The sequence below is a fragment of the Lates calcarifer genome, linkage group LG21, assembly GCF_001640805.2.
Source record: "Lates calcarifer isolate ASB-BC8 linkage group LG21, TLL_Latcal_v3, whole genome shotgun sequence".
NCBI lineage: Eukaryota > Metazoa > Chordata > Actinopteri > Centropomidae > Lates > Lates calcarifer.
The window spans coordinates 11,349,993-11,373,696 of NC_066853.1; the positions used below are offsets into that span (position 1 = coordinate 11,349,993).

At 41.3% G+C, this 23,704-nt stretch overlaps 1 protein-coding gene across 2 annotated transcripts in view; it reads left to right on the forward strand.

The window, feature by feature from the left end:
• Nucleotides 1–20,606, forward strand: part of si:ch211-286b4.4 (zonadhesin) — a 30,804-nt gene extending 10,198 nt beyond the window's left edge. For both annotated transcript variants that reach the window (XM_018681257.2, XM_018681258.2), the window contains exons 21-63: nucleotides 160–322; nucleotides 706–809; nucleotides 923–1,102; nucleotides 1,202–1,423; nucleotides 1,800–1,979; nucleotides 2,112–2,303; nucleotides 2,854–3,003; nucleotides 3,133–3,233; nucleotides 3,999–4,201; nucleotides 5,506–5,726; nucleotides 5,849–5,995; nucleotides 6,084–6,248; nucleotides 6,411–6,562; nucleotides 6,780–6,948; nucleotides 7,364–7,472; nucleotides 7,907–8,043; nucleotides 8,215–8,340; nucleotides 8,879–9,058; nucleotides 9,768–9,992; nucleotides 10,137–10,263; nucleotides 10,391–10,590; nucleotides 10,696–10,908; nucleotides 11,102–11,247; nucleotides 11,847–11,974; nucleotides 12,121–12,265; nucleotides 12,888–13,020; nucleotides 13,143–13,304; nucleotides 13,412–13,538; nucleotides 13,645–13,856; nucleotides 13,973–14,135; nucleotides 14,308–14,396; nucleotides 15,531–15,691; nucleotides 15,836–15,950; nucleotides 16,663–16,844; nucleotides 16,931–16,979; nucleotides 17,069–17,215; nucleotides 17,310–17,645; nucleotides 17,804–17,901; nucleotides 17,992–18,098; nucleotides 18,193–18,272; nucleotides 18,999–19,027; nucleotides 19,125–19,253; nucleotides 19,660–20,606. In XM_018681257.2, the coding sequence (XP_018536773.1) occupies nucleotides 160–322; nucleotides 706–809; nucleotides 923–1,102; nucleotides 1,202–1,423; nucleotides 1,800–1,979; nucleotides 2,112–2,303; nucleotides 2,854–3,003; nucleotides 3,133–3,233; nucleotides 3,999–4,201; nucleotides 5,506–5,726; nucleotides 5,849–5,995; nucleotides 6,084–6,248; nucleotides 6,411–6,562; nucleotides 6,780–6,948; nucleotides 7,364–7,472; nucleotides 7,907–8,043; nucleotides 8,215–8,340; nucleotides 8,879–9,058; nucleotides 9,768–9,992; nucleotides 10,137–10,263; nucleotides 10,391–10,590; nucleotides 10,696–10,908; nucleotides 11,102–11,247; nucleotides 11,847–11,974; nucleotides 12,121–12,265; nucleotides 12,888–13,020; nucleotides 13,143–13,304; nucleotides 13,412–13,538; nucleotides 13,645–13,856; nucleotides 13,973–14,135; nucleotides 14,308–14,396; nucleotides 15,531–15,691; nucleotides 15,836–15,950; nucleotides 16,663–16,844; nucleotides 16,931–16,979; nucleotides 17,069–17,215; nucleotides 17,310–17,645; nucleotides 17,804–17,901; nucleotides 17,992–18,098; nucleotides 18,193–18,272; nucleotides 18,999–19,027; nucleotides 19,125–19,253; nucleotides 19,660–20,175 (6,920 nt within the window). In that variant the 3' untranslated portion in view covers nucleotides 20,176–20,606. The remainder of the gene's footprint in view (nucleotides 1–159; nucleotides 323–705; nucleotides 810–922; nucleotides 1,103–1,201; nucleotides 1,424–1,799; nucleotides 1,980–2,111; nucleotides 2,304–2,853; nucleotides 3,004–3,132; nucleotides 3,234–3,998; nucleotides 4,202–5,505; nucleotides 5,727–5,848; nucleotides 5,996–6,083; nucleotides 6,249–6,410; nucleotides 6,563–6,779; nucleotides 6,949–7,363; nucleotides 7,473–7,906; nucleotides 8,044–8,214; nucleotides 8,341–8,878; nucleotides 9,059–9,767; nucleotides 9,993–10,136; nucleotides 10,264–10,390; nucleotides 10,591–10,695; nucleotides 10,909–11,101; nucleotides 11,248–11,846; nucleotides 11,975–12,120; nucleotides 12,266–12,887; nucleotides 13,021–13,142; nucleotides 13,305–13,411; nucleotides 13,539–13,644; nucleotides 13,857–13,972; nucleotides 14,136–14,307; nucleotides 14,397–15,530; nucleotides 15,692–15,835; nucleotides 15,951–16,662; nucleotides 16,845–16,930; nucleotides 16,980–17,068; nucleotides 17,216–17,309; nucleotides 17,646–17,803; nucleotides 17,902–17,991; nucleotides 18,099–18,192; nucleotides 18,273–18,998; nucleotides 19,028–19,124; nucleotides 19,254–19,659) is intronic.
• Nucleotides 20,607–23,704: the final 3,098 nt, after the last annotated feature.

Genomic DNA, 23,704 nt, shown 5'->3' on the forward strand with positions numbered 1-23,704 from the left:
GACCCCTATCAGTTGCTTGTTATGTATTTCTCACAGGCAATCTATTTCTCAGACAGCTGCAATTTAAATTTGGTGATGTGTTCCGGAAACACTTGGAAGCAAATGGCTGCTCTGTTATCAGAGTGATAAGAACCTTCTTTGAATGATATTTATTTAAAGGGAGGACTCACCCCACTGGGCAATGTGCTGCCGGGTTTGTATGTGTTGGGAGAGCCTCTGAACCTGCACCGTCCGATGCTCTGACTGGATTCCCATGTCCTTCTGGCTTCTACTGCTCTGTGGGGACCTCTGTTCCAAAACCATGCCCAAAAGGAACATTCAGGTGCATGTTCTGCAGTATGTTTGTGTACTATACATACTCACTGAGCACTTTACCAGGAACACCATACTAGTAAAGGTTAGGGCTTCCCTTTGCTTTCAAAACAGCCTCAGTGCTTCATGGCATGGATTCCACAAGATGTTAGAAACATGGACTCGGGTATTTAATTGGTAATTGGTATTAACAGGCCCAAAATGTGCCAGAAAAACATTTCCCACACCATTACACCACCAGCAGCAGCCTGGAAGTCCATGGACTCATGCTGTTGATGCCAAATTCTGGAGCTCTCTGTGATGAAATACTAAGCAATCATTATCCAAATTACATGAAATCACTCACCTAACACTGTGGTTTGTGGTTATCAAAATGTTCACATCTTTTGACAGTGAACAGAGCGGGCTTGTAGATGAGTCTCAGTGTCATAGCTGCAGTCCTGGCTTCTACTGTTCAGAGAGTGGCCTCTCTGCAGTCTCTGGACCCTGCCTGCCAGGTAAGAAGTAAAAGATGAATAATTTAGTTTTGTTAGTGTGAAGTCTGATGCATTATCCTACTTGATATGAAAGAGCAGCTTTGCAAGCATTATATTGAAGTGTTTCTCCCCAGGTTACTACTGTCTAGAGGGATCCCAGACTGCTACTCCAATGTCAAGTGAATCTGGAAGTGTTTGTCCTGCAGGCCACTACTGTACAGAGGGCAGCAGTGTGCCTTCACCCTGCCCAGCTGGCTCTTACCAAAATGAGACTGGAGGAAAGGGCAAAGATGACTGCAAACCATGCCCTTTTGGTAAACAAGAAGTTATACTATATGCAATAACTTTGAAAAATTGAGTTTTTTTGTACTGTACAAATTCCCTTGCCCTCACTGTTTGAATGTCTTTCCCAGGCTTGTTCCAGGAGTTATCAGGCCAGAAAGAATGTAATCCCTGTCCTCCTGGATTCCACTGCCAGTCCCTGAGTCCCATCCCCACCAGGGGGAGCTCCACTGGTGTCTCTAGCCCTCTGCCCTGCCCAGCTGGCTACATCTGTCCCAGGGAGAGTCCAGACAGTCATCCAATCCCCTGCCCTAAAGGAACTTACAGTCCAAACCAGGGTCTCACTGTCACAGGTAAAAATTCAGAACCTTTGTGAAAAAAGGGATCAAATGGAATTATCTTACACCGACTAAGTATAAATGATTTAAGGCAGATGCTTTGTGGTGTAGCTCTTGCGGACTTCAGTCAACAATTGGTTATTCAAACTGGATTTTGCCTCAGACCAAAGACAAAAGTTTCAGGTGAGACAGTCTGACTTGTCTATAACAGACAAGTCTTGTGAAACAGATGTTTTTTTCTTGAAATGATCTTCCTTAATTTAGTTTGCTTCAGGATACTGACTCACAGCAGTGTGCAGCTGTCCCGGGGAAGTGTTGATTGATGGCACCTGGCAGCAAGCGTGTTTTGCTTTTAGGGACTGGAGTCAAAGCTGTCAATCTATGTTTGCAGGTGAGTGCCTAGTGTGTCCACCCGGTCAGTTCTGTGGCTCTGAAGGTTTGACTGAGCCCTCCGGATCATGTGCTTCTGGGTTTCTTTGTCTGGTGGGTGCCACAGTACCGAACCCGACTGACAACAGAACTGGATCTCTCTGTCCACCTGGGATTTTCTGCCAGCGGGGGCAAAGAGCAGGTAGACACAGTGAAAGACAGCAGAAGTCCTGGGGTGATAGGATTAATATTTAGGATTCTCAGTCCGTTCAAAGCAATTTCTGCTGAATTTTAAAGATAATACCCTCCATTTGTTTTCCCTGTTGTGCTCTAGGTGATTGCTGGGCAGGGTTTTATTGCGGCTGGGGCTCTAGCAGACCAGATCAGGCCCTGTGCCCAGCTGGTTTCTTTTGCCCTAGTGGAACACCAGTCCCTATGCCTTGTCCTGCAGGAACATTTAGCTCTGAAACAGGAAACACACACCAGGACAACTGCACCACCTGTACCCCTGGATCCTACTGTCAAGGTAGGGAGCATGGATTGTCCCTAAAGCCATCTTCAGCAAGAATTGTGAACGCTTTTATACATTCAAGATTCAACATTGATCTGGGGATCTATACACTGGGGGTTAAACATTGTAATTTATTTTCCAGCAGCAGTGACAATAGATTAGCAGGCAGTTCAGCTGCAAGATATATTTTTAATAAGTTGTCTTTAATAGGGCACACAGCTATGATCACAGCTATTTTGCAAGCTCCAGAATATTTGCAGGCCTTGTCTGTTTAATGCGCAACAGATTCACATCCATTCTATGGGGATTCTCCAAAGTCATTCTGGAAAAGTTTTACCAATTAAAGCAGAGCTGATACATCTTGAGGTAAAATGAGGACAGCTTGTGGAAGTTACACCTCCTTGCTTATCTAAGTGACAACTGATTTTGCAGTGTCAGACAGTCAATTACTTTAATTATGCTGCTGTTTCTTTCCAAAGTCAAAGACATTAGACACCAAAAAAGCTGGTAATTTTACCTCATAAGATATCACCTGTGCTTATTAATTCTTTTTTGTGTGGCTCAGCTGAAGGTACTGTCCAGCCTGCCCTGTGTCCCTTGGGATACTACTGTCCTCCAGGACTGATTGTAGGACTTGAGTTTCCTTGTCCACCTGGCACTGTGCAGAACCAGCTCGGAGCTTCTACTTCTGATGCCTGCCTGCCCTGCCCTGCTGGTATGGAGAGGATTAGTGTTTTGTTCTGCATCATCATAACCCTAACTCTAATTGAAAATACTCTTGTGCAGTCAGGTCAGTCTTTTTAAAATATTTATGATGACGATGGTTTTATTATGTTTCCTGCAGGAATGTTCTGTTCTCAGTCTGGTCTCTCCCAGCCCACAGGACTCTGCGAAGCAGGATACTACTGTCCTGCTGGATCAACCAGCCCAAACTCTGAGTATCAGGTGGTGTTCTTGTTCGTTGGTGCATAACCTGTTGATGTTGGTCAGCCGGTTCTTGTCCTCAGTGAATTATTCTCAATCATACTGGGCACCCTTCAACCTTTCATCTAGCTTCACATTAATGTTAAAACTTCCATGTGTCCACGTGAAGTATCAAAATCTGATAAATTGTAACAAAACAGAACAACATAAAAACACTGAGAATATTCATGCTTCCCAGGATATTTGCAGCGGTTACTGCTGGTGCCTTTACGACTAATTGGTTCTCCTCTAATGCTACTGCAAAATTTTCTGCTACACAAGAAATATTAGAGTCTAACCTTGAGTTGAATTTCACTTAACACATTTCTGCTCCCCATTTCCCTTTAGGGCAAAATGTCAGATTCATACATAACATAATCAAATAGAAATATTGCCATATCACTGAGCATATTCATACTCTAATGGGAATATAATGTCTTGATGTAATGACTACATGACACTTCCACATCACATTTTATTCCCACTGCTAGATAGACTCTATGAAAAGGAATATCACTATTTTGCATTCATGCAGATACTTTATTTTTATTGTGGTGTGTAATAAACATTCCAGTGCCTAGAGATCTCAGGTCTTTATTAGACTACTTCTTTATTAGAGGTTGGTTATTAAATGCAAGCAACAAATGCTTTAAGGAAATTATATTATCAACTGCAAATGTCATTTTATTTGTCATGTTTCTTAGTGCTTTAATTTTATCATGTTTTTATCTTTTTAATTTTTCTTAGGGGAATTCTACCGGAAGCCATCTCTGCCCTTCTGGCCACTACTGCCCCTCTGGCACTGGCTATCCACCCCCCTGCCCCACAGGCTCTCTTTCCATCTCCCAAGGACTGAAGGGAGTTGATGAATGCCCACTCTGCCCCCCTGGACTGTTTTGTGACAAGCCTGCAATAGCAAAGCTCTCAGATGCTCTCCCATGTCATGCTGGGTAAACACTTCTGCTTTTATGCTTTTTCAGTTTCACGTCTCCCCATTCTGAGTACGGATGCACACGTTGTTCAATTTTCTGTCCATAATGGGTATTATTCCTATTGTTAACCGTTTTCGTCTGACCTGAAGAGAAAATGGTTGAGAAAATTGTTTTGTTTTGAAACAGTTTTCTTTTCTCTTTATAATAATAAATATAATAATCAACAAAATGTCTCTCCTCTACCTTTCTGTTCCTCTTTCAGCCTCTCTCAGATGTCTAATGCAAAGTGTTCTCACTTTGTTCTTTGAAATTATTTTTGGATTTATGTGTGGGATTTATACTTGGATTAAAATGACCAGACTAACATAACAGCAAAATCTGGTGTGTTCAAAAATCAAATGCAAACCAGTATGCGTGAAAACTACAAAATCAGACAGATAATTGATGACAGCAGACGCCTTTTAAATTGGTCTGCTGAGTCTCCGCAGGAGAGGGAGCAGGTGTCTTCAGCGGGACAAGATCTACTCTTGGAACACTTTGCTAAATGATGCATTTGGTTGCAAATATGCTCTGCAATAAAAATTCAGAGATGAAACCCACTTTAAAGCACCTGTGACACTGCACTCTGTATGCCGAATGTTTTATTTATATATATATATATATATATATATTATTATATATTATATATTATAAGCTGTAAGTAAGATAAGAAAAAAAATCACACTTTGGGAAAGTAGAATTAAAATTCAGTACAAAGACATAATTCAATTCAGTTCAAAGATATTTAGCCATAAAATATTAGTTTTATTCTGTCATTAATCTCCCAGTTATTAAAACATTGTTTTTTTTTTCCAGAAACATGCTATACTTGACAGGTGTTGGTGCTTACTTCTGAATAAATAGAACTCTAAGGGTAATGGTAACTGCATTAACATTAAACACTGTGTGGGGTTTTAAAACTGACTGAACTGACTGGTTAGACTGTCCTGATTAAAAGTGCACTGCTTTCAGAGTCTGTATATCAGATCAGGTTGTCTAAATGCAGACAAATATAGTTATTGTAAACTGAAATGTTACCCACTGAAAATCTGCCTTAAAGTATTTTATATGGCACATCCTAAGAGGTGTACTGTAGCCTACTCAAGATCATTGGTTTGTTATTGCCTTTACTAACTATTTTCAAGAGCATTTTCACAGCAATGTTTTTCCAAAATTAAGAACTTCAATTTTGTCATTGACAGTTTGTTGAAAGTTGCTAATGACTAGGCTTGTGGCAATGTTTATAATATGAAGTTTGTTTTCTTCCCTGTTTATGCCTATAGGTATGTGTGCCTGGGTGGCAGCACCAGTCCCACCCCATCAGATGGCTCCCATGGCTACCTCTGCCCCGCTGGCCATAACTGTCCTGTTGGCTCAGCAAGTGAGGTGCCTTGTGAGCCTGGCACTTACAGCCCTGCCCCTGGAGCAGCCCACTGCATAATATGCCCGAAAGGGACAATGTGTTCATCCTCAGCCACTCATGAGCCGTCTATCTGCCCAGCTGGTGGGGAAATTTTGAAAATAAGCCTTCAACTTTCAGTATGAATCAAATCATCGGACAGTTTATGTATAACACAGTCCATTGATGGAATTTGCTACAGTAATGATTATGTGCTCCTTTTCTAGGCCATTTTTGTCCTGCTGGGACAGCTCTGCCTCATCCCTGCCCTTTAGGGACTTTCAGCAGTCAGACAGGAGCCCACTCTCTCTCTGTCTGCACTTCCTGTCCCTCTGGAGTGTACTGTAGCTCATATGGAGCCTCAACACCACAAGGTGGTCTTACGATAAAATGCACACAGCCTTATGTTAAACAATTTAGTAATAAATAACCAAACTGACAGTGTTTTGTATTTTTGTCCAGGTTCCTGTTTACAGGGTTATTTCTGCCAGGGGGGGGCCATGGGACCAACACCGCAGAGCTCTGACAACTTCCCCAGGAACGGTCCCTGTCCTGTGGGCCACTACTGCCCGGCAGGGTGCCTCTCCCCAATTCCATGCCCTCTTGGCAGTATTCGCAACACCACTGGTACACCTACTGTTTACACTCATCATGAAATAGTATTTTCCTTTGTTAGACTCATACCACTGTGTGGTAAATTGAATAATTTGTCATCCACTTCATATCTTTGGTCAGCCTGCATTTCCTAATGGGATCTCTGCTTATCTGGTCCTTGCCACTCTGTTATAGGAGGTGTGTCCATGGAGAGTTGCTCTGCCTGTCCTGCAGGTTACTACTGCTCCACTGAGGGTCTGGCCAGCCCCACTGGCCCCTGTGCTGCTGGTTTCTACTGCCCTTTTGACTTTTCTTCAGCCACTCCATATGCCTACCTCTGTCCCAAGGTAAAGGTTATCATACACTCTTTGATTATTTTTTCCTCTCTGTATTCCCTCTCTTCCACTAAATCCCCCGTACTGGCCTTCCCTTATTCATTGTTCATTTTGTTTTCTAAACAGTGTCTCTCAGAGAAAAGCTTGTGTGACACTGCTTGATATTAATCTCCTGTTGCATTGAATGCTGCCACTTGGATGCACCTTTGTCATTTTCATTCTTTTCTAGGGCCACTACTGTCCAGAAGGGTCTGCCATGGCTCTGCCTTGTCCCACAGGAGAGTACCAACCAAACCAGGGCTCAGATAGCTGTATTCCGTGCCGACCCGGATTCTACTGTGAGGAGGCCATAGTGGGGGAGCCTTGGCCCTGCCCACCACACTCATTCTGCCCTGCAGGTACACTTAAAGGACAATTTAGGCTACCAAGGATGGCAGCTTTCATTTAAATCTACTTACCAGCATCTCTACATTTCATACATTAACGCACTATATCTTGTTTGTTTAATCCATACAAAATGTTATGTGGTTGACTGTTGGCTTTAGCATCATATTTACTGTACTGTGTATCATATTTACTTTCAGCAAACAAGTTAATTAATAAGCTCATTTCCCAAAATGATGAACTATTCCTTAAATCATTGTTTAACATTTGAAGTCATCCCTGAGAGAGCCAAAATGACTTAAAGGAGTTTGTTTTGAATGCAAAATAAAGCTGCAACATATTACCTTGTGGTAGTTATTGCCTTTATGGTGATTACCATAATAAATCATGCAGTTTGTCTCTGTTCTACTGCATCTTTTTTTTTTCTAGGCACCATGGTGCCTCAGCCCTGCCCCAATGGGACATACACTGATTCAAACCAGGGAGGACTACAGGAAGAGAGAGAGTGTTTACCTTGCCCCTCAGGGAAGTTCTGCAGGTACACTGGATGCATCAAACACCTGATGCATGCTGAAGTGCTCACACAAAATGACATGTAGATGTACACACACACACACACACACACAGAGCACATAGCACATCCTCTATGCATGCATACACAGACAATCACATTCCCAAAGGCAAACACTCATCTCTGCTTTGATTATACTCACAATTAGCAGAATGGAAGAGTATATCATGTTCACGAGTCACGGTTCACAGAGCAGCCAAATTAACACCTTAATATTCATGAATATAATGAATGTAGATATGACCATTAGAGGCAAAAATGTTAGAAATCATGTAATTATCATTCTATTTACCTAATGAAGCATACATTTTAGTGTCTTCTAAATGTTATGTGTGTTTCTCTTTGTGTTGGTGAATCTTGCAGGTATGTGGCTTAACTAACCCTGTGTGTATTTTCCTCAGGGCTGGAAAGATCCAGGGCATGTGTGCTGCAGGATATCTTTGTGTTTCTGGGAGTGCAGATTTCACACCCCAGGGACCAGTGTCTAACTTCACCCAGTGTCAGTGGGGCATGCAGTGTGCTGGACCGTGTCCACCAGGTGCAATACGTGGGCGAAAACATGACAAGAAAAAAAATGCTACAGAAAACTGATATTCAGACACTTAATTCTCCAGTTCTTTTGCTTCTGAGGTTATCACCATCTTATTTGAATGGTTTATCACTTTATAGATAAGTTATTTAAAATAACTGATCACATCCTTTCTTCAAGGTTTCTATTGTCCTGAGGGCACAGAGGAGGCTCAGTGGTGTCCTGCAAATACAGCCAGAAGCTCCCCAGGAGGTGCCAGCCCACAGGACTGCTTACCTTGCCCATCCCAGTACTGGTGTAAACCTGGTATGAGCTGATAATGGCCTGTTTCTGTGTGTCTTTGATCAGAAGTGTTTCTGTAGCTACTGTACGGTTTCTAGGGTAAAAGTGCAGGGTAGAGTTTAAATAATGAAGCAGCCTTTTTTTGATGATTTGGTTTTGAGAAGTTATAAAAAGGAATGGCTGAGTGTCAGACAGTAAAAGCAAGAAGGGTGTTGTATACTGTAGTTTGAGAGCTCTGACAGTAAAGAAATTGATTATTTTTCCTTTGGTCCAGATGAACAGTTTTATGTCCTAATGCTTGGGATGCTGCATATTGTTTGCTTGCTATCCTAGCACATAGTTAAGTACAGTCATCATGTGTCTTGTGTAAAGTGTGTGTTAGTAGATACCAGCAGGTTCCTAGCACTGGACCTACAGTCAAAATCCACAGTCTAAGACTTAGACTGAGAAATATGACTAAGCCTGGGCTCATGATGGGCTAACAGGTCTGCTATGCAGCCTTGGGCTAGTACTTGATGAGTGATCGGTAAAGTGAGATAAATTCCTCAGTGTTTCTTTTTAGGAGATCCAGTCCTTCATCTGTGTCCAGCTGGTTATTACTGTGATGGTCTGCCTGGCAGTGACTTCAGTGGAGGGACAGGACCCAGGCCATGTCCTCTGTATACCTATCGAGCTTCCCCTGGAGCAGGCAGCAAGGCTGACTGCCTGCCCTGCCCTCCTGGTTCACACTGTAACAGCACAGGTCTGACACACTGGTTCTCACACAGCAGACCACTACCCAATGACTACAAAGATGAACTAAAATTATACATGCAAATGTAACAGATCCCTTTATTCTCCACTGAAAGTGATTTGTATTATTCCGCTATATTATGTGCCAACTGTATGAAAAGTGTAAGATACCCTTATATGCCTCTCTCTTATGTATTTGAATTTGAATTCACACAGATTTAATTTGCATGGATAATTCAAACCACAGTGCCTTCCCAGGTTGTATTAATTTCACTATGTACCCATACTATTATACCTGTGCCTGAGATAAGAGTGAAGGGAATACAATGTGATTGAAGGCAATGAATTTAAAACTTGTCACACAGGCAAGGCCACAGTAATGATTGAGTGGTAGTTGTACAAAGTAAAACTTTTTTCTATTCTTCCTCAGAATTGCTTAATGTTTAAAAATCACCATATTACTATTTAGTCTAGTGGACTATGCCCAGCAGATGGTCCCCCTCTGTCTACTGCCTCTGTTTTTTTTGCATGCATAAATAAAGGCTTCTTAATTAATGAGTAATAAAGAGCTACACTACTTCACTTTTGTTGGTGACAAGCTTAACGGTTCTTTTTTTAACTTAGTCCTGCTCAAGGTGTGTGGACAATGATGCAGCAACTTTAATGCTGCATTTACACTGTGCAAAGTGATGAATAGGTCTTTCTGAAAACTTTCCCAGGGCTTACAGACTACTCCAACAGCCCCTGCCCACCTGGCTACTGGTGCAGTGGGTCTGGACCCCCCATCATTTGCCCTGCAGGCACCAAGAGGCCCCTTCCTGGAGCTGCTACACCCAAGCAGTGTGAACCCTGCGCAGGGGGAACCTTCTGCCCAGACCCTCGGGCTACCGGGAAGCCCAATGTGGAGGGGATCCCTTGCAGGGCTTCCTATCAGTGTCCCATGGGTAGGTTTATCAACACAGTTTATAGTGTTAGCATATATTAGCTTATGAATCTGATGACTTTGAATTTTTTTCTTTTATTAAATACCTCTCTCCCTATAGGCACTAATCAGGTTCTGCAGTAATGAGTTTTTGCTTGGGATCCAGGGGCAGTCTCAGAGAGGTTGTGCAGAGCTGGCTCATACTGTGGACCTCAGACTGCAGAGCCTCAAGTCTGTCCTGAAGGTTACTTTTGCCCTGAGGGATCCCATTCCTACAATACCCCCAAACAACTGTGAGTGTGTGATGGTCTAATATCCTAAACCCTGGCATGCAAACATGTGTTTGTAAGATGGACATAGAAATGATTAATGCTAATGGCTTAAATCTTTATAAATATCTCCTGTTACCATGCTCCACAGCTGTCTGTTTCCCTACTACTGCCCAGCCAACAGCTCTGTCATGAAGTCCTGTGAAGGGGGCTCTATGCCTGTCAACACCAGTGGGCTCAGAGGATCCAAAAGCAGCTGCTGTAGTGTGTGTGAGTCAGGCACCTATCGTCCGTATCTCTCCCCCATCCCACAATGCCTTCCATGCCCACCGGGATACTTTTGTCCCCCAGGTACTTGACTCACCACCACAAATCATTCCAGATCTCATTTCATGTTCACAACATTTGTTATTTCATTGCTTAACTCCAAAGTGTGAATTTATTTTAATTCAACAGGTACTGACTACTATAAGAGTAACACATGCCCTGTTGGGTATGTTTGTCCAATGGGATCCACTGAACCAATAGCCTGTCCCCCTGGCTCCTATGGTAACCTCACTCATGCTGAGAAAATGGGTGACTGTCACACATGTCCAGCTGGCACCTTCAACCACCTGCCTGCACAGAGGGCCTGCTTTCCTTGTGGCAGCTCATCTACTTCACCAGCCGGTTAGAACCGATCAGATGTCCCTCACCTAAAATACTCTTACCCGAATAAAGACTATGCTAACTTTAATCAGCTAAAACAATCAAAATTGAGTTTTTTATTAGGCAGGCTCTATGTTGCTTGTTTTCCCCCTACAGCTGGGAGGAAGGTATCTCTATTGATCATATTGGCCTGTTGTGTCACACGTTTCCTTAGGTTCTGCCTCTTGTACCTGTATTGGTAAGAACCGTGCATTCCAGCACTCAGATGGTTCATGTTTGTGCAGAACTGGTTTTATCTTCTACAACGAGCTGGATTTCAAAAGTTCTACCTCTGACAGTGAACTGGACTGCCAACCTGAGGTCAGTATCGGCTATAGAATCAGGATTTATTTTCCCTTGCGGTTATCTATTAATTATTTTCCTTGTGTTTCCCATATTTGAACAATTTACACAAATAGATTCACTCATTTATGTTTATGTTAATTTGTAGTTTCCTTCTTTCAAAAGTTTTCATAGAAATGTAGTCTCTCACTTGAGGGTGTGGATTGATTGAAAGTCTTCCAGACAGATGTGTTCTTGTGCAATTGTACAGAGAGTAAAAATGACTTACCTTCAAAGTCAAATTGTGAATAGAGAGATGTTTTGCAGCCAGCTCTCAAGTGTCTGAGTGTGTGATGCTGAAGTTTTCTAGTAGCACAAAAACAACCCCCACACCACTCAGGGTCAACCATGACAAATAAATTCTTGAAATGTGAAAAACACTGCATTGATTTGTCGTGTTTGCCATGATTTTACTTTGCAATTTGCTTTTTTCAGAGAACTTGGAAATCAATATAACTCTCTGAAATGGGGAAATATTTTTGTGGTGTAGTTCAGTCATGAATGATGTAATGACCAGCAAAGTCTGTGTGTTTGAAGTCCCTTTTAGATGTGTGTTTCTGTGTGTGTGTGGTTTTCAGGTGAACAGACGATGTGCCACAGGACAGGTACGTCTGGCAGCATCCAGAGAGTGTGTGTCACCTTCCCACCACTCCTGTAATATCACCTGTGGACCACATGGAGGAACTCTGGATGTGGAGATGGGAATGTAAATCTCTCATATTTTTCAGTTCACTTTAGTCCTTCACAACACCCTGTAAAGTCAATGACTTTTTAAAACTTCACTAAAGTGAAGAGATGAATTATGATCTCAAAGTGTCTTTCTGTCTTATCTGCCTGATCCTGATGCCCCAGCTGCCAGTGTGAGCGATATGTGTCTGCTGAGGAGCTTTGCAATACTTCCTGCCTCTCCCGACTACCTCAGCTCTCTGCCCAGCTCTCGCCAGATGGACACCTGCTGCTCAGCCTGAGGGAGAGAAATGGCATGGTCTGGGCAAGGGTGAGGGAGAGTTGACAGGGCGTTTGACAACCTGATGATCAGCCACACCTTGCAAGCACATACCCTATACTTACCGATCAATTACGAGTGTAATTGATCGGTAAGTATAAGTCTAAGTCTGTTTATGAACGAGAGGAAAGATTTTCGGAAGCTGCTGCCACCAGATAAGAATGAGCACAAACACAACATTAGTATTTTACTGATGCAACCCAGAGACTTGTCAGATTGTAGGGTTTAGCTGAATTGATTAGCTGGTGGAAAGCTAGGTGTAGCATTTATCAGGGTCTTGGCCAGTCTGAGTACCAGCAGGACACCTGAAAAATGTTGCAGCTGCAGATTTTGAGATATCTTTCCATTAAAGCCAGGGGAAAGTGGTAAATAGTGAACTTCTCTCTCAGTGCAAGGAAAATTTAGTTAGTAGTTCAATAAGATGTCTACTTGTTCTCAACATTTTCCACAAGTTTCATCACCTTTGAATGTGCATGTTTTATGTATGTGCACTTGAGTGGGTTTAGTCCTGTTTAGAGATATTTTGCAGCCCTTGTTTTATAATTCTTAGACACCTGGTTGTGCATGGAATATAGCAGTAGTTCTCATCAAGCTTGTTTCTGTTTACTTCCAGACTGTTATGGATGTTTTAGGACCAGATATCCATACAAAGAATTTTGGGAAAATCCATTTGGTCCAGTTTGACTCTGAAGGAGTGTTTGGTTGGATTCCCACACATATTGGACTTATCAACCAGTTTCTGTCAGGTGACCAGACTTCACTTGTCATATTGATTGATTTTCTTTTTATTATTTTATTATTTTTTATTTGATTCCCATAGTCAGTCTATTTTACAGGAAAATAACATAGATTTGATAACCTTACCCAGAACCAGTAGAACTCCTGAATACAAGACCCAGACAGAGGAGAGACACAGAGGATGATGATGATGATGCTGGTGACTTGGCTGTTCTCCCTCGAATCCCTAACCCCATAGTCTGTCTCTCCTCTGGTGACATGCTTATTTTCCATCTCACCATCAACCACACTGGTACTGCTTTCATTTACTTCACACGTGATTATTGGTTTAATCATGACATAATAATTTAATCTTTGTTTTGAATGTTGTACTTAGCTAAATTCATTTGTACCCCCAAGACCGCAGCATGAGTCATTTCCCAGTGTACCAAAAAGACCACCTGTTTAATAGTAACCCCAGCTGGGACTTTGGTGCCTTCAGACATCTGCAGATACTCATGAAGCAGACAAACTTCAACTCCACAAGGTAGTGTTGAGTCCAAGCTGCAGGTAGAGCCTCAGGTGTTGCTAATTTGAAATCAGATTTTGTGACAATGTCTCCTATTAATCACAAACTCCTCTTCCTTTCTCAGGTTTGCCCACATCTTTTCAGAGCAAGGGAAGTATGTGTTTGTGGACAGTGCTGTCCCAGAGTGGAGTATGGTGGTGGTAGTTAGCGAGGAGGGGACTGAGTGTGATTCCAGAGCATCTGTGTTCCAGCCCATGACCCCAGCACAGCTGGTGAGATACGGGATTGTCAAGCAGCACAAACTCAACCTTCTTCCTGACTGGGGAGTGATTGCAGGTGTGTATCCTTATTGTTCACTGGTAATGTCTACTCATCATTTGGTCATGTTATAGTATGACATTGATGGATTAGCTCTTGATATTTTATCATGACAAGATGCTGACTGTGTACAGGGATCCTGAGTCTGCTGCTGGTTGTAGTTGTAGTTCTGACAACCATAGTGCTAATTCTGCGACCCAGCAAATCAAAACTTGTATCCCAGTGGAAGATGAAGCCAAAGTGGCGCAGCCTTGGGGAGCCCTTCTGTCCCGTGGATTGTGTTTGCAGCGGAGACAGGTCCGTTGGTGTGACAGCAAGGCTAATATTGTGTTTTATCCATCTGTCAGGATTTTGTTTATGTGTGTCCTGGTGGCTCATACAGGACAAAGTCCCCTTTTTATATATTAAATATTCAAAGCAGCATGGCACCCTCCTTCCGGTCTCATTGAAGTGCCATGTGTTGTTACAGCATAACTGTCCCAAGCATAGGTGGCGTCCTAGGCAGTAGGGGTGTAGGAGAAGGCGCTGAGGCTGAGGAACCTGCTGTTTCAAAGGGAGGTAAGGTCACCAATTATTATACTGTGATGTAGCATAGTTCTATGACCATGACCCAAACCTCCTTAAAATGGTGGCAACAGTTGTTGCAGTGGAGTTTGAGTTCAGTTATGTCTCAAAGATTAGTGTTGTACTCTGACATGATCACAAATGGGATCCATCACACTACAATTAGATATCACCTATTACAACACAAGAAGCCACTTTACTGGCTATTATGAGATAGTTTAGTGTGTAAGCAAAACAAGGTACAGTTGTGCAGATTTTTAATCATGGACTAAATTATTTGAAAGTTTTTAATTTTTACCCGATGATAAAGCTACATCAAAAGTAGCGAGTACAAAGTTTCATGGCAAACTGTCTAATAGTTATAGAGATATTTCAGTCTGTACCAAAGTGGTTGATCAACATTGCTGTCAATAGAGATATATGAGTTAGGATATGAGTTGTGAAATATTTTGGATAAATTTGATAAATCTTTTATTTCCTGCATCACTTCAGTAATCCTGTTCATAAACCAGTCATTGAAAATGTTCCCAGAGAAGTTTTTCTTAAAAAAAACAAACAAACAAACAAAAAAAAAAAAAAAAACACTTTTCCATCTGACTGGTTTTCAAAACATTTGCCATTGTTTTCTGTCTGGTGTGTGATAATGTTTGAAATGACTATAAGGTAGAGTTGGCTTTAATGTTTCTCACTTAGTGCTTATTGCATTATTCATGCGGCTTGATAGGGCGTTTAAACGTCCATTGGTCTAGTCATTATGAAACCATCACGCATGACCAGGTTGCAGTTAACAGCCTATTCCCTGTTTGATTGATGATAAAGAAAATAATGGCTAATATCACACTCTAATGACTTGTGCTGTTATCTAACTCTCTAGTTAGCCTTTGCCATTTTAATTCAAGTACTTATCATCTATTGCATGCTCCATCCTGGCCTGTGCAGACAGCCAGAGACTACTGAATTGTTATGAAGCCCATTTAAGGAAGCTTTTGATTTCAAGATGCAGTGATTCATCATGAGAGTATCTTCTCAGTTGTTTAGGATAATGAAAAAGTGAGAAAAGACTTTTTCCCACATTATTTCAGCCCCTTTCTCACTTATATTTTATTGACATTTACTGCTTCCATTCAGGAAGTGTGTCAAGGCGGTGTGATTTGGAGGAGTTCAATGTGAAAACTCTATACGACAAACTGGAGGATCAGAACCTCCACATAGCCTCACAACTGGCTCGACACCGCAAAGACACACAGGAGTTCTACAGAAACATTTGTCAGCAGACTGAAACACTTAAGGTGAGTTGTACTAGAGTGAAAAAATATTAATGCATAAAATAATTCTTTCAAGAAACAATTGGAAATTAGATCTGTATTATTTAAAACTTGTGGTCTTCCCAAGCGCCACAGGAAAAAAGTGTAAAATTGTGTTTGTTTTTTCAGAATGTCTTTGAGAATATGGATCATAAAAAACTGAGTCTTCTTAAAGAGCTGCTGGTCCATAATGCAATGAGCGATAAACCATCTAACAGCACTGTGGGAGAGAGAGATGCACAAGGTAAAACTGGATAATGACGATAGTGATGTGTGTGATTAGAGAAACTGATGTCTGATCATTTGGGAAGTATGCTCATTCACTCTCTTGACAGCTGAGATGTGAGGACCAATACCACTATCATATCGAGCATAAATATGAAGCCAACTGCCAGGAGCCTGTTAGATTAGCTTAGCATAAAGACTTGACTTGCTAGCTCTGCCTGAGGGTAGCTAAATCCATCTACATCATGTCTTGTTTGTATTATCTGCACATAACCCTGTGTAAAGCCACAAATTGTCATCATTAGTTAGTGAGCTGTTATAGGTGCTATAGACAATATAAAGCTGTCTCCAGCTTTATATTGTACATACAGACATGAGAGAAGTATCATCTGACCCTCAGCAGTAAATAAATGTATTTCACAAAATGTTGTACTATTCCTTTAACTGTACTGTCACATTTTGTGCTCAGTTGTAGGCTAACACAGAAGAACTAATGGAGCACATTTTTTAAACTGGAAGTACACAATCAATTATTCATGTACCTTAAACCAAGCGAGTGCTTCCTTTGTATTTAATGCCCAAAAGATTCATAGCTACCTAACTGTTGTGCTGCTTAAATCACCTGTTGTTGAGCTTTTAGAGGCTGAAACTTATGTCACATCCTTTCTTAAATGTTTTTTTTCTCTCTAAACTGTTTTGTGCATGGGGCTGAACATACCCACCAACCTCAGCTGAGGCTTCTACAGCATTACTGGGGACTGTTCTCAGGTCTGTGGAAGCTGTCTTATGCAGGCTGACAGGAGAAGGTTGGCAGAGCCAGGACTTGCCTGGTCTCCCATACTGTCACACTGGTCCTCATGATGCTAGGGAATGTGAGCCACAACCTGGGGAAACCAATTTGTGCTATACACAGGTACTGTAGTGGCATTTGTTGTGTTTGCAGCATATAGTGTAATAATGAAGTGGAGAATAATTTTTTCCCCCAAATTATGTCCACAGTTTTCATCAATAAATTTGACCAAAGCAGAAGCTCCTCCTCATGAGCCAGGTATGGAACAAATCTAAACAAAGGGTTGCTGCATTTCCAAAACCTTCAGGATGTTTTCTATTCTAGTGAGATGATTCTGTCTTCCTTAGTCCATCTACAGAGCCCAGCTCCTTGTTTAAGTGACCATGACCTGTCCAAGCTGGTCAGCATATCTCCTCTATTCAAGACCCTGCAGGAGATCCAGCAGTCTTTACGGAGCCTCACCACAGCTGAGCCTAGTCAGCATCTCCACAATGGTATAGACATATCAAAAAAAGGAAAACATAATTTAAGATCTCAGAAAGAGAAACTGAATGTAACAACAAAAATATAATTTTCCATCTGTTTTAGCTGCTGCAGAGCATTCTGTCCCAGAGAACCACGATGGACAGCTCATACCAACTGCACTGGACAGCCTCTCACCTCAACACTCTGCTGTTTTCCTGTTTGGCTGCCAGGTGATGCAGTTGCTTGAAAACTGCCCCCTGTTCCCCTCTGTGCTTCTGCTACTGGCCAAGTCAATCCCTGTTTCTTCATCCTGCTCTAATGAGGCTATGTTGGCACATTGCTCAGGGGACTTTTATTTTGATGCAGCCAATCAAATCCTTTATCTGTCAGAGGCAAAGCTCCAGCATGTGGGACATTTTATCAGCATCATCCTGCAGTCCATGGCCCACATAGCATCAGGTAATCAGAAACTGGTCATTGGAGTGAGTCCTGCATACCCATTCTTGTACCCTTGTCTTGCAACAGTCATGTGTAGTGTAGTATAATAGCCCTGGCAATCATCTTGAAAGCACAAAGTATGTAATCTTTACAATCTCTACAATCATTTTTTTATCCAGAATCCAAGCCACAGAGCTTTATGCAAGCTCTTCATGAGGCCATTTCAGCTCTAAGCTTTCAGCTGTTCAACTTCTCTTTCAAATGGAGCAGAGCAGAGGTGAGTAAGTGCCATATAAACCTCACACATGATCCTCAAACTGCTGGAGTGCGGGGCATATAACTTTTTATGCCTTTTTTTTTTTTACAGTCAAAATTCAATGTGTCAGAAGGCCAGCATGGTGCATTAGTTGAAGAATTTCTCAACATTAGAGTTCCTACTGAAGCACATTTCACTGAGCACCTATTAGCTAGCAGGTAGGTGAAAAACATGAACCCTGCAGCACAAAATAGTATGCCCTTAAACAAAATCAGGCAACTCAATAACTTTTCTGCCTATCCTCCAATTTAGACTCAAGAAATACAAGTATTTCAAGTTAGAGCAGCTCATCTCTCACCTCAGACAGAGTTCAGCTGAGGGCACAGACACAGGTAAGACAATTGTTAATTTTTAATGAGATGCAGCTGTTATACAATATGCAAAATCAGAACTGCTCTGATCATTAGTTAATTTAAAATATGATAATTATGACATTTATAGTCAATATATAAGAATTATAACCTGGTGTAAGGAGTACAAACCTTTGACCCTTGATCAATGCAAAACCTGTCAAGGTCCTACCAGGAGTCTTGTACACTTCTCTAACTCTCTATGGGGATGGGTAATGCTTTCAGACCACAGTTCTCAGTTGTCGAACCATTGAGCCATTATGGCTGAAACATTATGGTGAAACCCACAAAGTCCCATTATTTCACAACAATGATGCACCCATACAAACTAATGAACCAATCCAGTGGTGATTTTGGATTGAAGTAGTTTTTTTTCTGATCTGTTCTGTTCTACAGTCACAAGATCTAAATGTCATTAAACCATTATAGCAAGTCGTGAAGAGAAAAAGTCGATTCACCTGCTTTGTCAGCTAACGACCTCCTTGTTCCTAAAGAATGGTCCAATATCCTAGGACACACTTTAATGACAGCATGCCAATGAGCACTGAAGCTATTCTGAAGCCAATAGGTCTTTGTATTTCTAGTAGATACACATTATATATTATTAGGTGTTTGAGTTATGTCTTTTCCATCAATACAAAGTCCATTATGATGTTTACCCAAAATCAATGAAAAATAAAAAATAAAAGTCTAGTTTAATTTCTGCAGGTTTACCACCAAAAGGGACACCAATGCAGGTATATCCCCCTGTTAAATATCATAAACTATATTAATTTAAGAGAATATTAACTGTCCTTCAAGCACCAAGTTACTTCAACATTTCCTCCATTCCAGATATCCTGTATAGAGGAAGAACTTGACTGCTTGAATGAGTCTTTCTTGCAGCTTAGCATGCAGCTACAGAAGAGAGCTCAAATGAGCGCATGGCAAAAGGAGAGAGAGAAGAGTGCTGCCGATTCTGCGGTAATTAGCTGGAATATTACACATTACATATATAATTGCATACTCCAAAGAATTAATCTGAGTGGTAATTGTGTTGTGAGGTGTTCTGAAATGATCTCTTAGTATTTTATCTCCTACTAATTTCAACATGTTGAGATACCTCGTTTGACATGAAAATGACATATTACTTTGATATATACAGTTGACTGGTGATAAATCATTCAAATGTCTTTCCCTCAAGCTGATATTCATTTGCCCCTATTCAGTCCTGACCTAAGAGAAAAATGTGTGAATCAGTATGCATAAGTGTGATGTGTGCCAGCATTTGCATGTTTGCATCATTGCTTTAGATTGTGCACATGAATTCATTTATATTCTTTACCACACATCATCTACAATACGTACTCTGTGATCTATCCTCTTGCAGAGGGCAACACCAACAAGCATGCCAAGCCTGAGTCGTAATGGAACAATCCTGCTGGAACTGAAGAGACGCTATGTATCGCAGCGCCTCAATGAGCTCCAAATCACATTAGGCCAGATCACACAGTGCCAGCAGCATGACAGCAAGTCAAAAGACAGGACAAGAGGCCGTATGCAGACAGACAGCAGCACAACTCAGCAGAAGCAGCAGGAGCGTTATCCCGGCCTAGCTGGCTGCAGTCCCACTGATGGCCAGCAGCAGGACAGCATTCCAGCTAGCCAAAGTCACAGCCAACAAACCTTAGGGAGCAGAGGTCTAGGTAACTATAAACTGGAGAGTCATATTTCTGACCAGCAGAGGAGTGACCCTGTCCAGAGCAACAACCCTGAAATATTACTGAACTGCCAGATGCTAGAGAGCAAAGATCGGGTGTGTCTTAACGCCACAGGGACACAGGAGCTTAACAGTCAGATCACAGTAGAAAATATGACCAGACATACAAATACAGATGACATATAGTTGCCTACTGATCAGAAACTGGATCGGAATATGAATAAATGCTGACAAATGTGTTGTAATGTGGTTCTCTCACCACTATTTCTCAGTCCCTTGCCTTTTCTGTGCTCTTTCATGTTATTCCTAAAATAGCTAGGTTATCAGTGTACATTATAATATTCTGTCTTGTTTGTCAGAGGAAGGATCCGAGTGACCTCTGTGGTAATTTGCACCAGCTTTAAAACAATTAATCTGCATTCTTTGTAATTATCTGTGATCCCAGACAGAAATGATTTCTGGCAACAAGCATCATCTTGTCCAAATAGTTTCTCAGTCAGGAGTTAATACCGGCCTCAAAGACAGATTCTGTTCATTACCATATTCTAATTAAGGCAATAAACTTCAACTGAATGAACACAAGGTGACACTTGTGCTTCTGCATTGCCTCCTGCTTTCAACAACCTCCTCCTTGTGTAAAGGTGATGACCCACATGTCTTCATGAATATTTAATATTAACTACAATATGACTACAATAATTCTCTTCCCTTGTTCTCTGTCTGGCACACGTCGGCCTGCTAACCTTTCTTCTCTGAGCCCTTTTCATTTTTAGTGACGTTCCTCTACAAGCAACGAGCTAACTGAGTGAAACTAAAAGTAGCTACAAAATTTGAAAGTCTGTTGGATCTGCTGCAAAAGTCTACATTACACGACCGCTGCCTCCTTCTGGTTCGATGGTTTATCTGACGCACAGGGTTCTGGGTCTTATAATAGAAAGTGAGTATTCCTACAGGGGGCTGTGAGCCAAATCAGAAGGTCAGATGGAACAAGTCTTCACTTACTATCAGTGTTAGCTTAGAGGTCTGTGCCAAGTCCCCCCGGGTTGAATCTGGCATTGCCCTGTAGCTCTGCGTGTGTGTGTTTGTGTCTGTGCTTGTGAGGGGTGTGGTTCAGTGGCTCCCTGAGAATTACACGCCTTATCAATTAGATTAGCTGCTATGTGCCACTGATCTGGCTTGTGTGTGTGCCTCAAAGTGGGACGTGGCATCATATGACTTCATGCTGAGCTGCTCTGGAGTATTGTGCGTGTAACTGTTTGCGTGGTGATTTGCAGTGGTACAACATTATGCTTGCTCTAGTTGTTTAGATCAACACATGGGTTATTTTTAGCTAGACTGCCTTTGTGTGATGTCTGTGTGAGTATACATCTGTATAGATATGTGCACATGCGTAGGCTTTTGTGTGTGATCTCGTGTTTAATTTGAATGTTGTTTTCTTGGATCCTACTTTGCACAATAAACTGGCAGTAAACAGTCAGATGCAAAACAGCACATTCTACACTGATTCCTCCCAACAACTCACTCTTAGTTTTTTATGAAATATTTCTGAGCAGTGGCAAACTTCTTGTGATAGTTAGTATATGTAATGTATATATTTTGTAGCTGCAAAATCCAATGTAATTTCACAGTGCACTGGGACAGATAAGTGCAGGATGTACAGATACAGTCAACCCACAGGAGGGTCAGGAATGAATATAGATGGGAGATATTTAGAGAAATGAGTGTAGTCCTGCTTGCACTGGCCATATTGCAGCATTAAGAGGTTTTTTCCTGCAAGCAGCACATGAGATTTACATCTCAGTTTCCAGCATGTTTCATCCATGGCTGACTGCTGTAATCATGTCATAATCTTGAAATCCTTCCAAATCCCTAGAAATCTGCTCGTTGCAATACATCCTCAAGAGTGCCTGTACACACACACACACACACACACACACACACACACACACACATACATACACATACATTAACAAACACATACTCTCTATAACTCACTTTTTGTACACTTTGTCCCTAATTTTCTAATGTAAACTCCTGGTTAAAGCTGTATTTTGTCTCAAAATGTTTTAGCATTGGTACTGTCTTTAGGATAAGTTTACCCTCATATAAAAAGACCTTAGCTCTAAGCACAGAGCCACGCCTGAAGTATGAAAACACATTATTTATTCACCCTTTTTCTTTGAAATGCTTTGCTTTTTTGCAGAAAGTAAGCCAAGATACCTGTGAAAACAGAGAGCTGGGCTTGAGGCTTCCTGTTGCGGGCTGTCGCTAAGCAGACCTCCTGTAGTCACCATGGCACTGCATTACCGTTGCTATGGTTTCCTTATCTCCAGGATGTGGTTCAACCAGGCCTGCCATATTTAGTCTGCTCCTCATATTGCCAGCCTACTGTTGATGCTGACAGCCACACAAGAGTGCAATTCAACTGTCTCTCTGCTCTTCTTTCTACATTTAAATCTGCATTAGTAACTCTAAGCATTACTTCATACTCCTGTGGATTTACCGTTTCAACAGTTTTCAGAATTTTTACAGCTCTAACACAGTGTATCCTAAAGGCATACTCATTTGATATTTAAAATAGAAATGCAGTTTTTCAGCTCAAATTTAAAAGAAAAAAATTATGAAATTATCAAACCATTGATTCCCATTCTCCAAAGGAGTAATCCTCTAATACTCCAGATACAATAGCTGCAAGATTAAATGCTGTGACGTCACACTGAGATTACTGCGGCTCTTCCAGGCCCGAGGAGGACACTATCAGAGGTTCATCTTAACCTGTTTTTTCTTTGTTCTTTCACAGAGATGACAGATAACAACAACAAACATCACAGTCATCCTGATTTCTTGCTGGGTGTCTCAGAAACATTTGGGATGGAGTAAAACATTTGAGACAAAAGAGAAGAATTTAGTTTGTGACTTGCAGGCCAAAACACAGAAACAGCATCTCTCTTGGTTGGTATCTTTGTATATAATTATGGTAACAGTGGTTGAAATATTTACTTACTTTCTGTCCATTAAGTTTCACAACCCTTTTCACCCAGAGGGGCAATGCATAAAGATTAGACTTGTCAATGTAAGTCTATTGATATTCATACTGGACATACTGCAGGTCTATAGAACAGAAAAAAGCTAAATGTACTCTGTGGATTTGGTTTTGTGGCCATTTAATTGTATCATCACACTTTCAGCTTCCAAAGTCAAATCACTGCTGTTGTCAGTGAGAGAAAAAATGTGATATAATTATACTGTTCAGCAAGCACTTCAGTCCTCTTTGGTGCAGGCTGTGTTGGTGTGATAGACAGGAATGACGTTTTTTCTACCTGACTCATTGAATCATTCTAACTGAATAAATTAAGATTTCTTCTTTTACCTTTTGTATTTTGACACTTAAATGATAAAAGAAAATGGAAGAAAAACAGAGAAAAGAGGCAGTTGTTACTGGAGCACAGTCATGCAGCATGGAAGAGTTTGTACCCAAATATAAACCGAGTATCGCAGAAAAGGTCAGGCCCTTTTAAGACTAAACTCCAGAGGATGGAAGATCATTAGATTAGTGGGTTGTATCCTGCGCTGTATTTTATCAGCTTCATTGCTGCAGAAAGCCAAAGATATAGATTAGTCTGGCTATGTGCTTAGCAATCATGATTTGAAAATACCAATTCAGGCTAAGAATACTTGAATATGCTTTTATGTCTGCAAACGTGGATATACATTA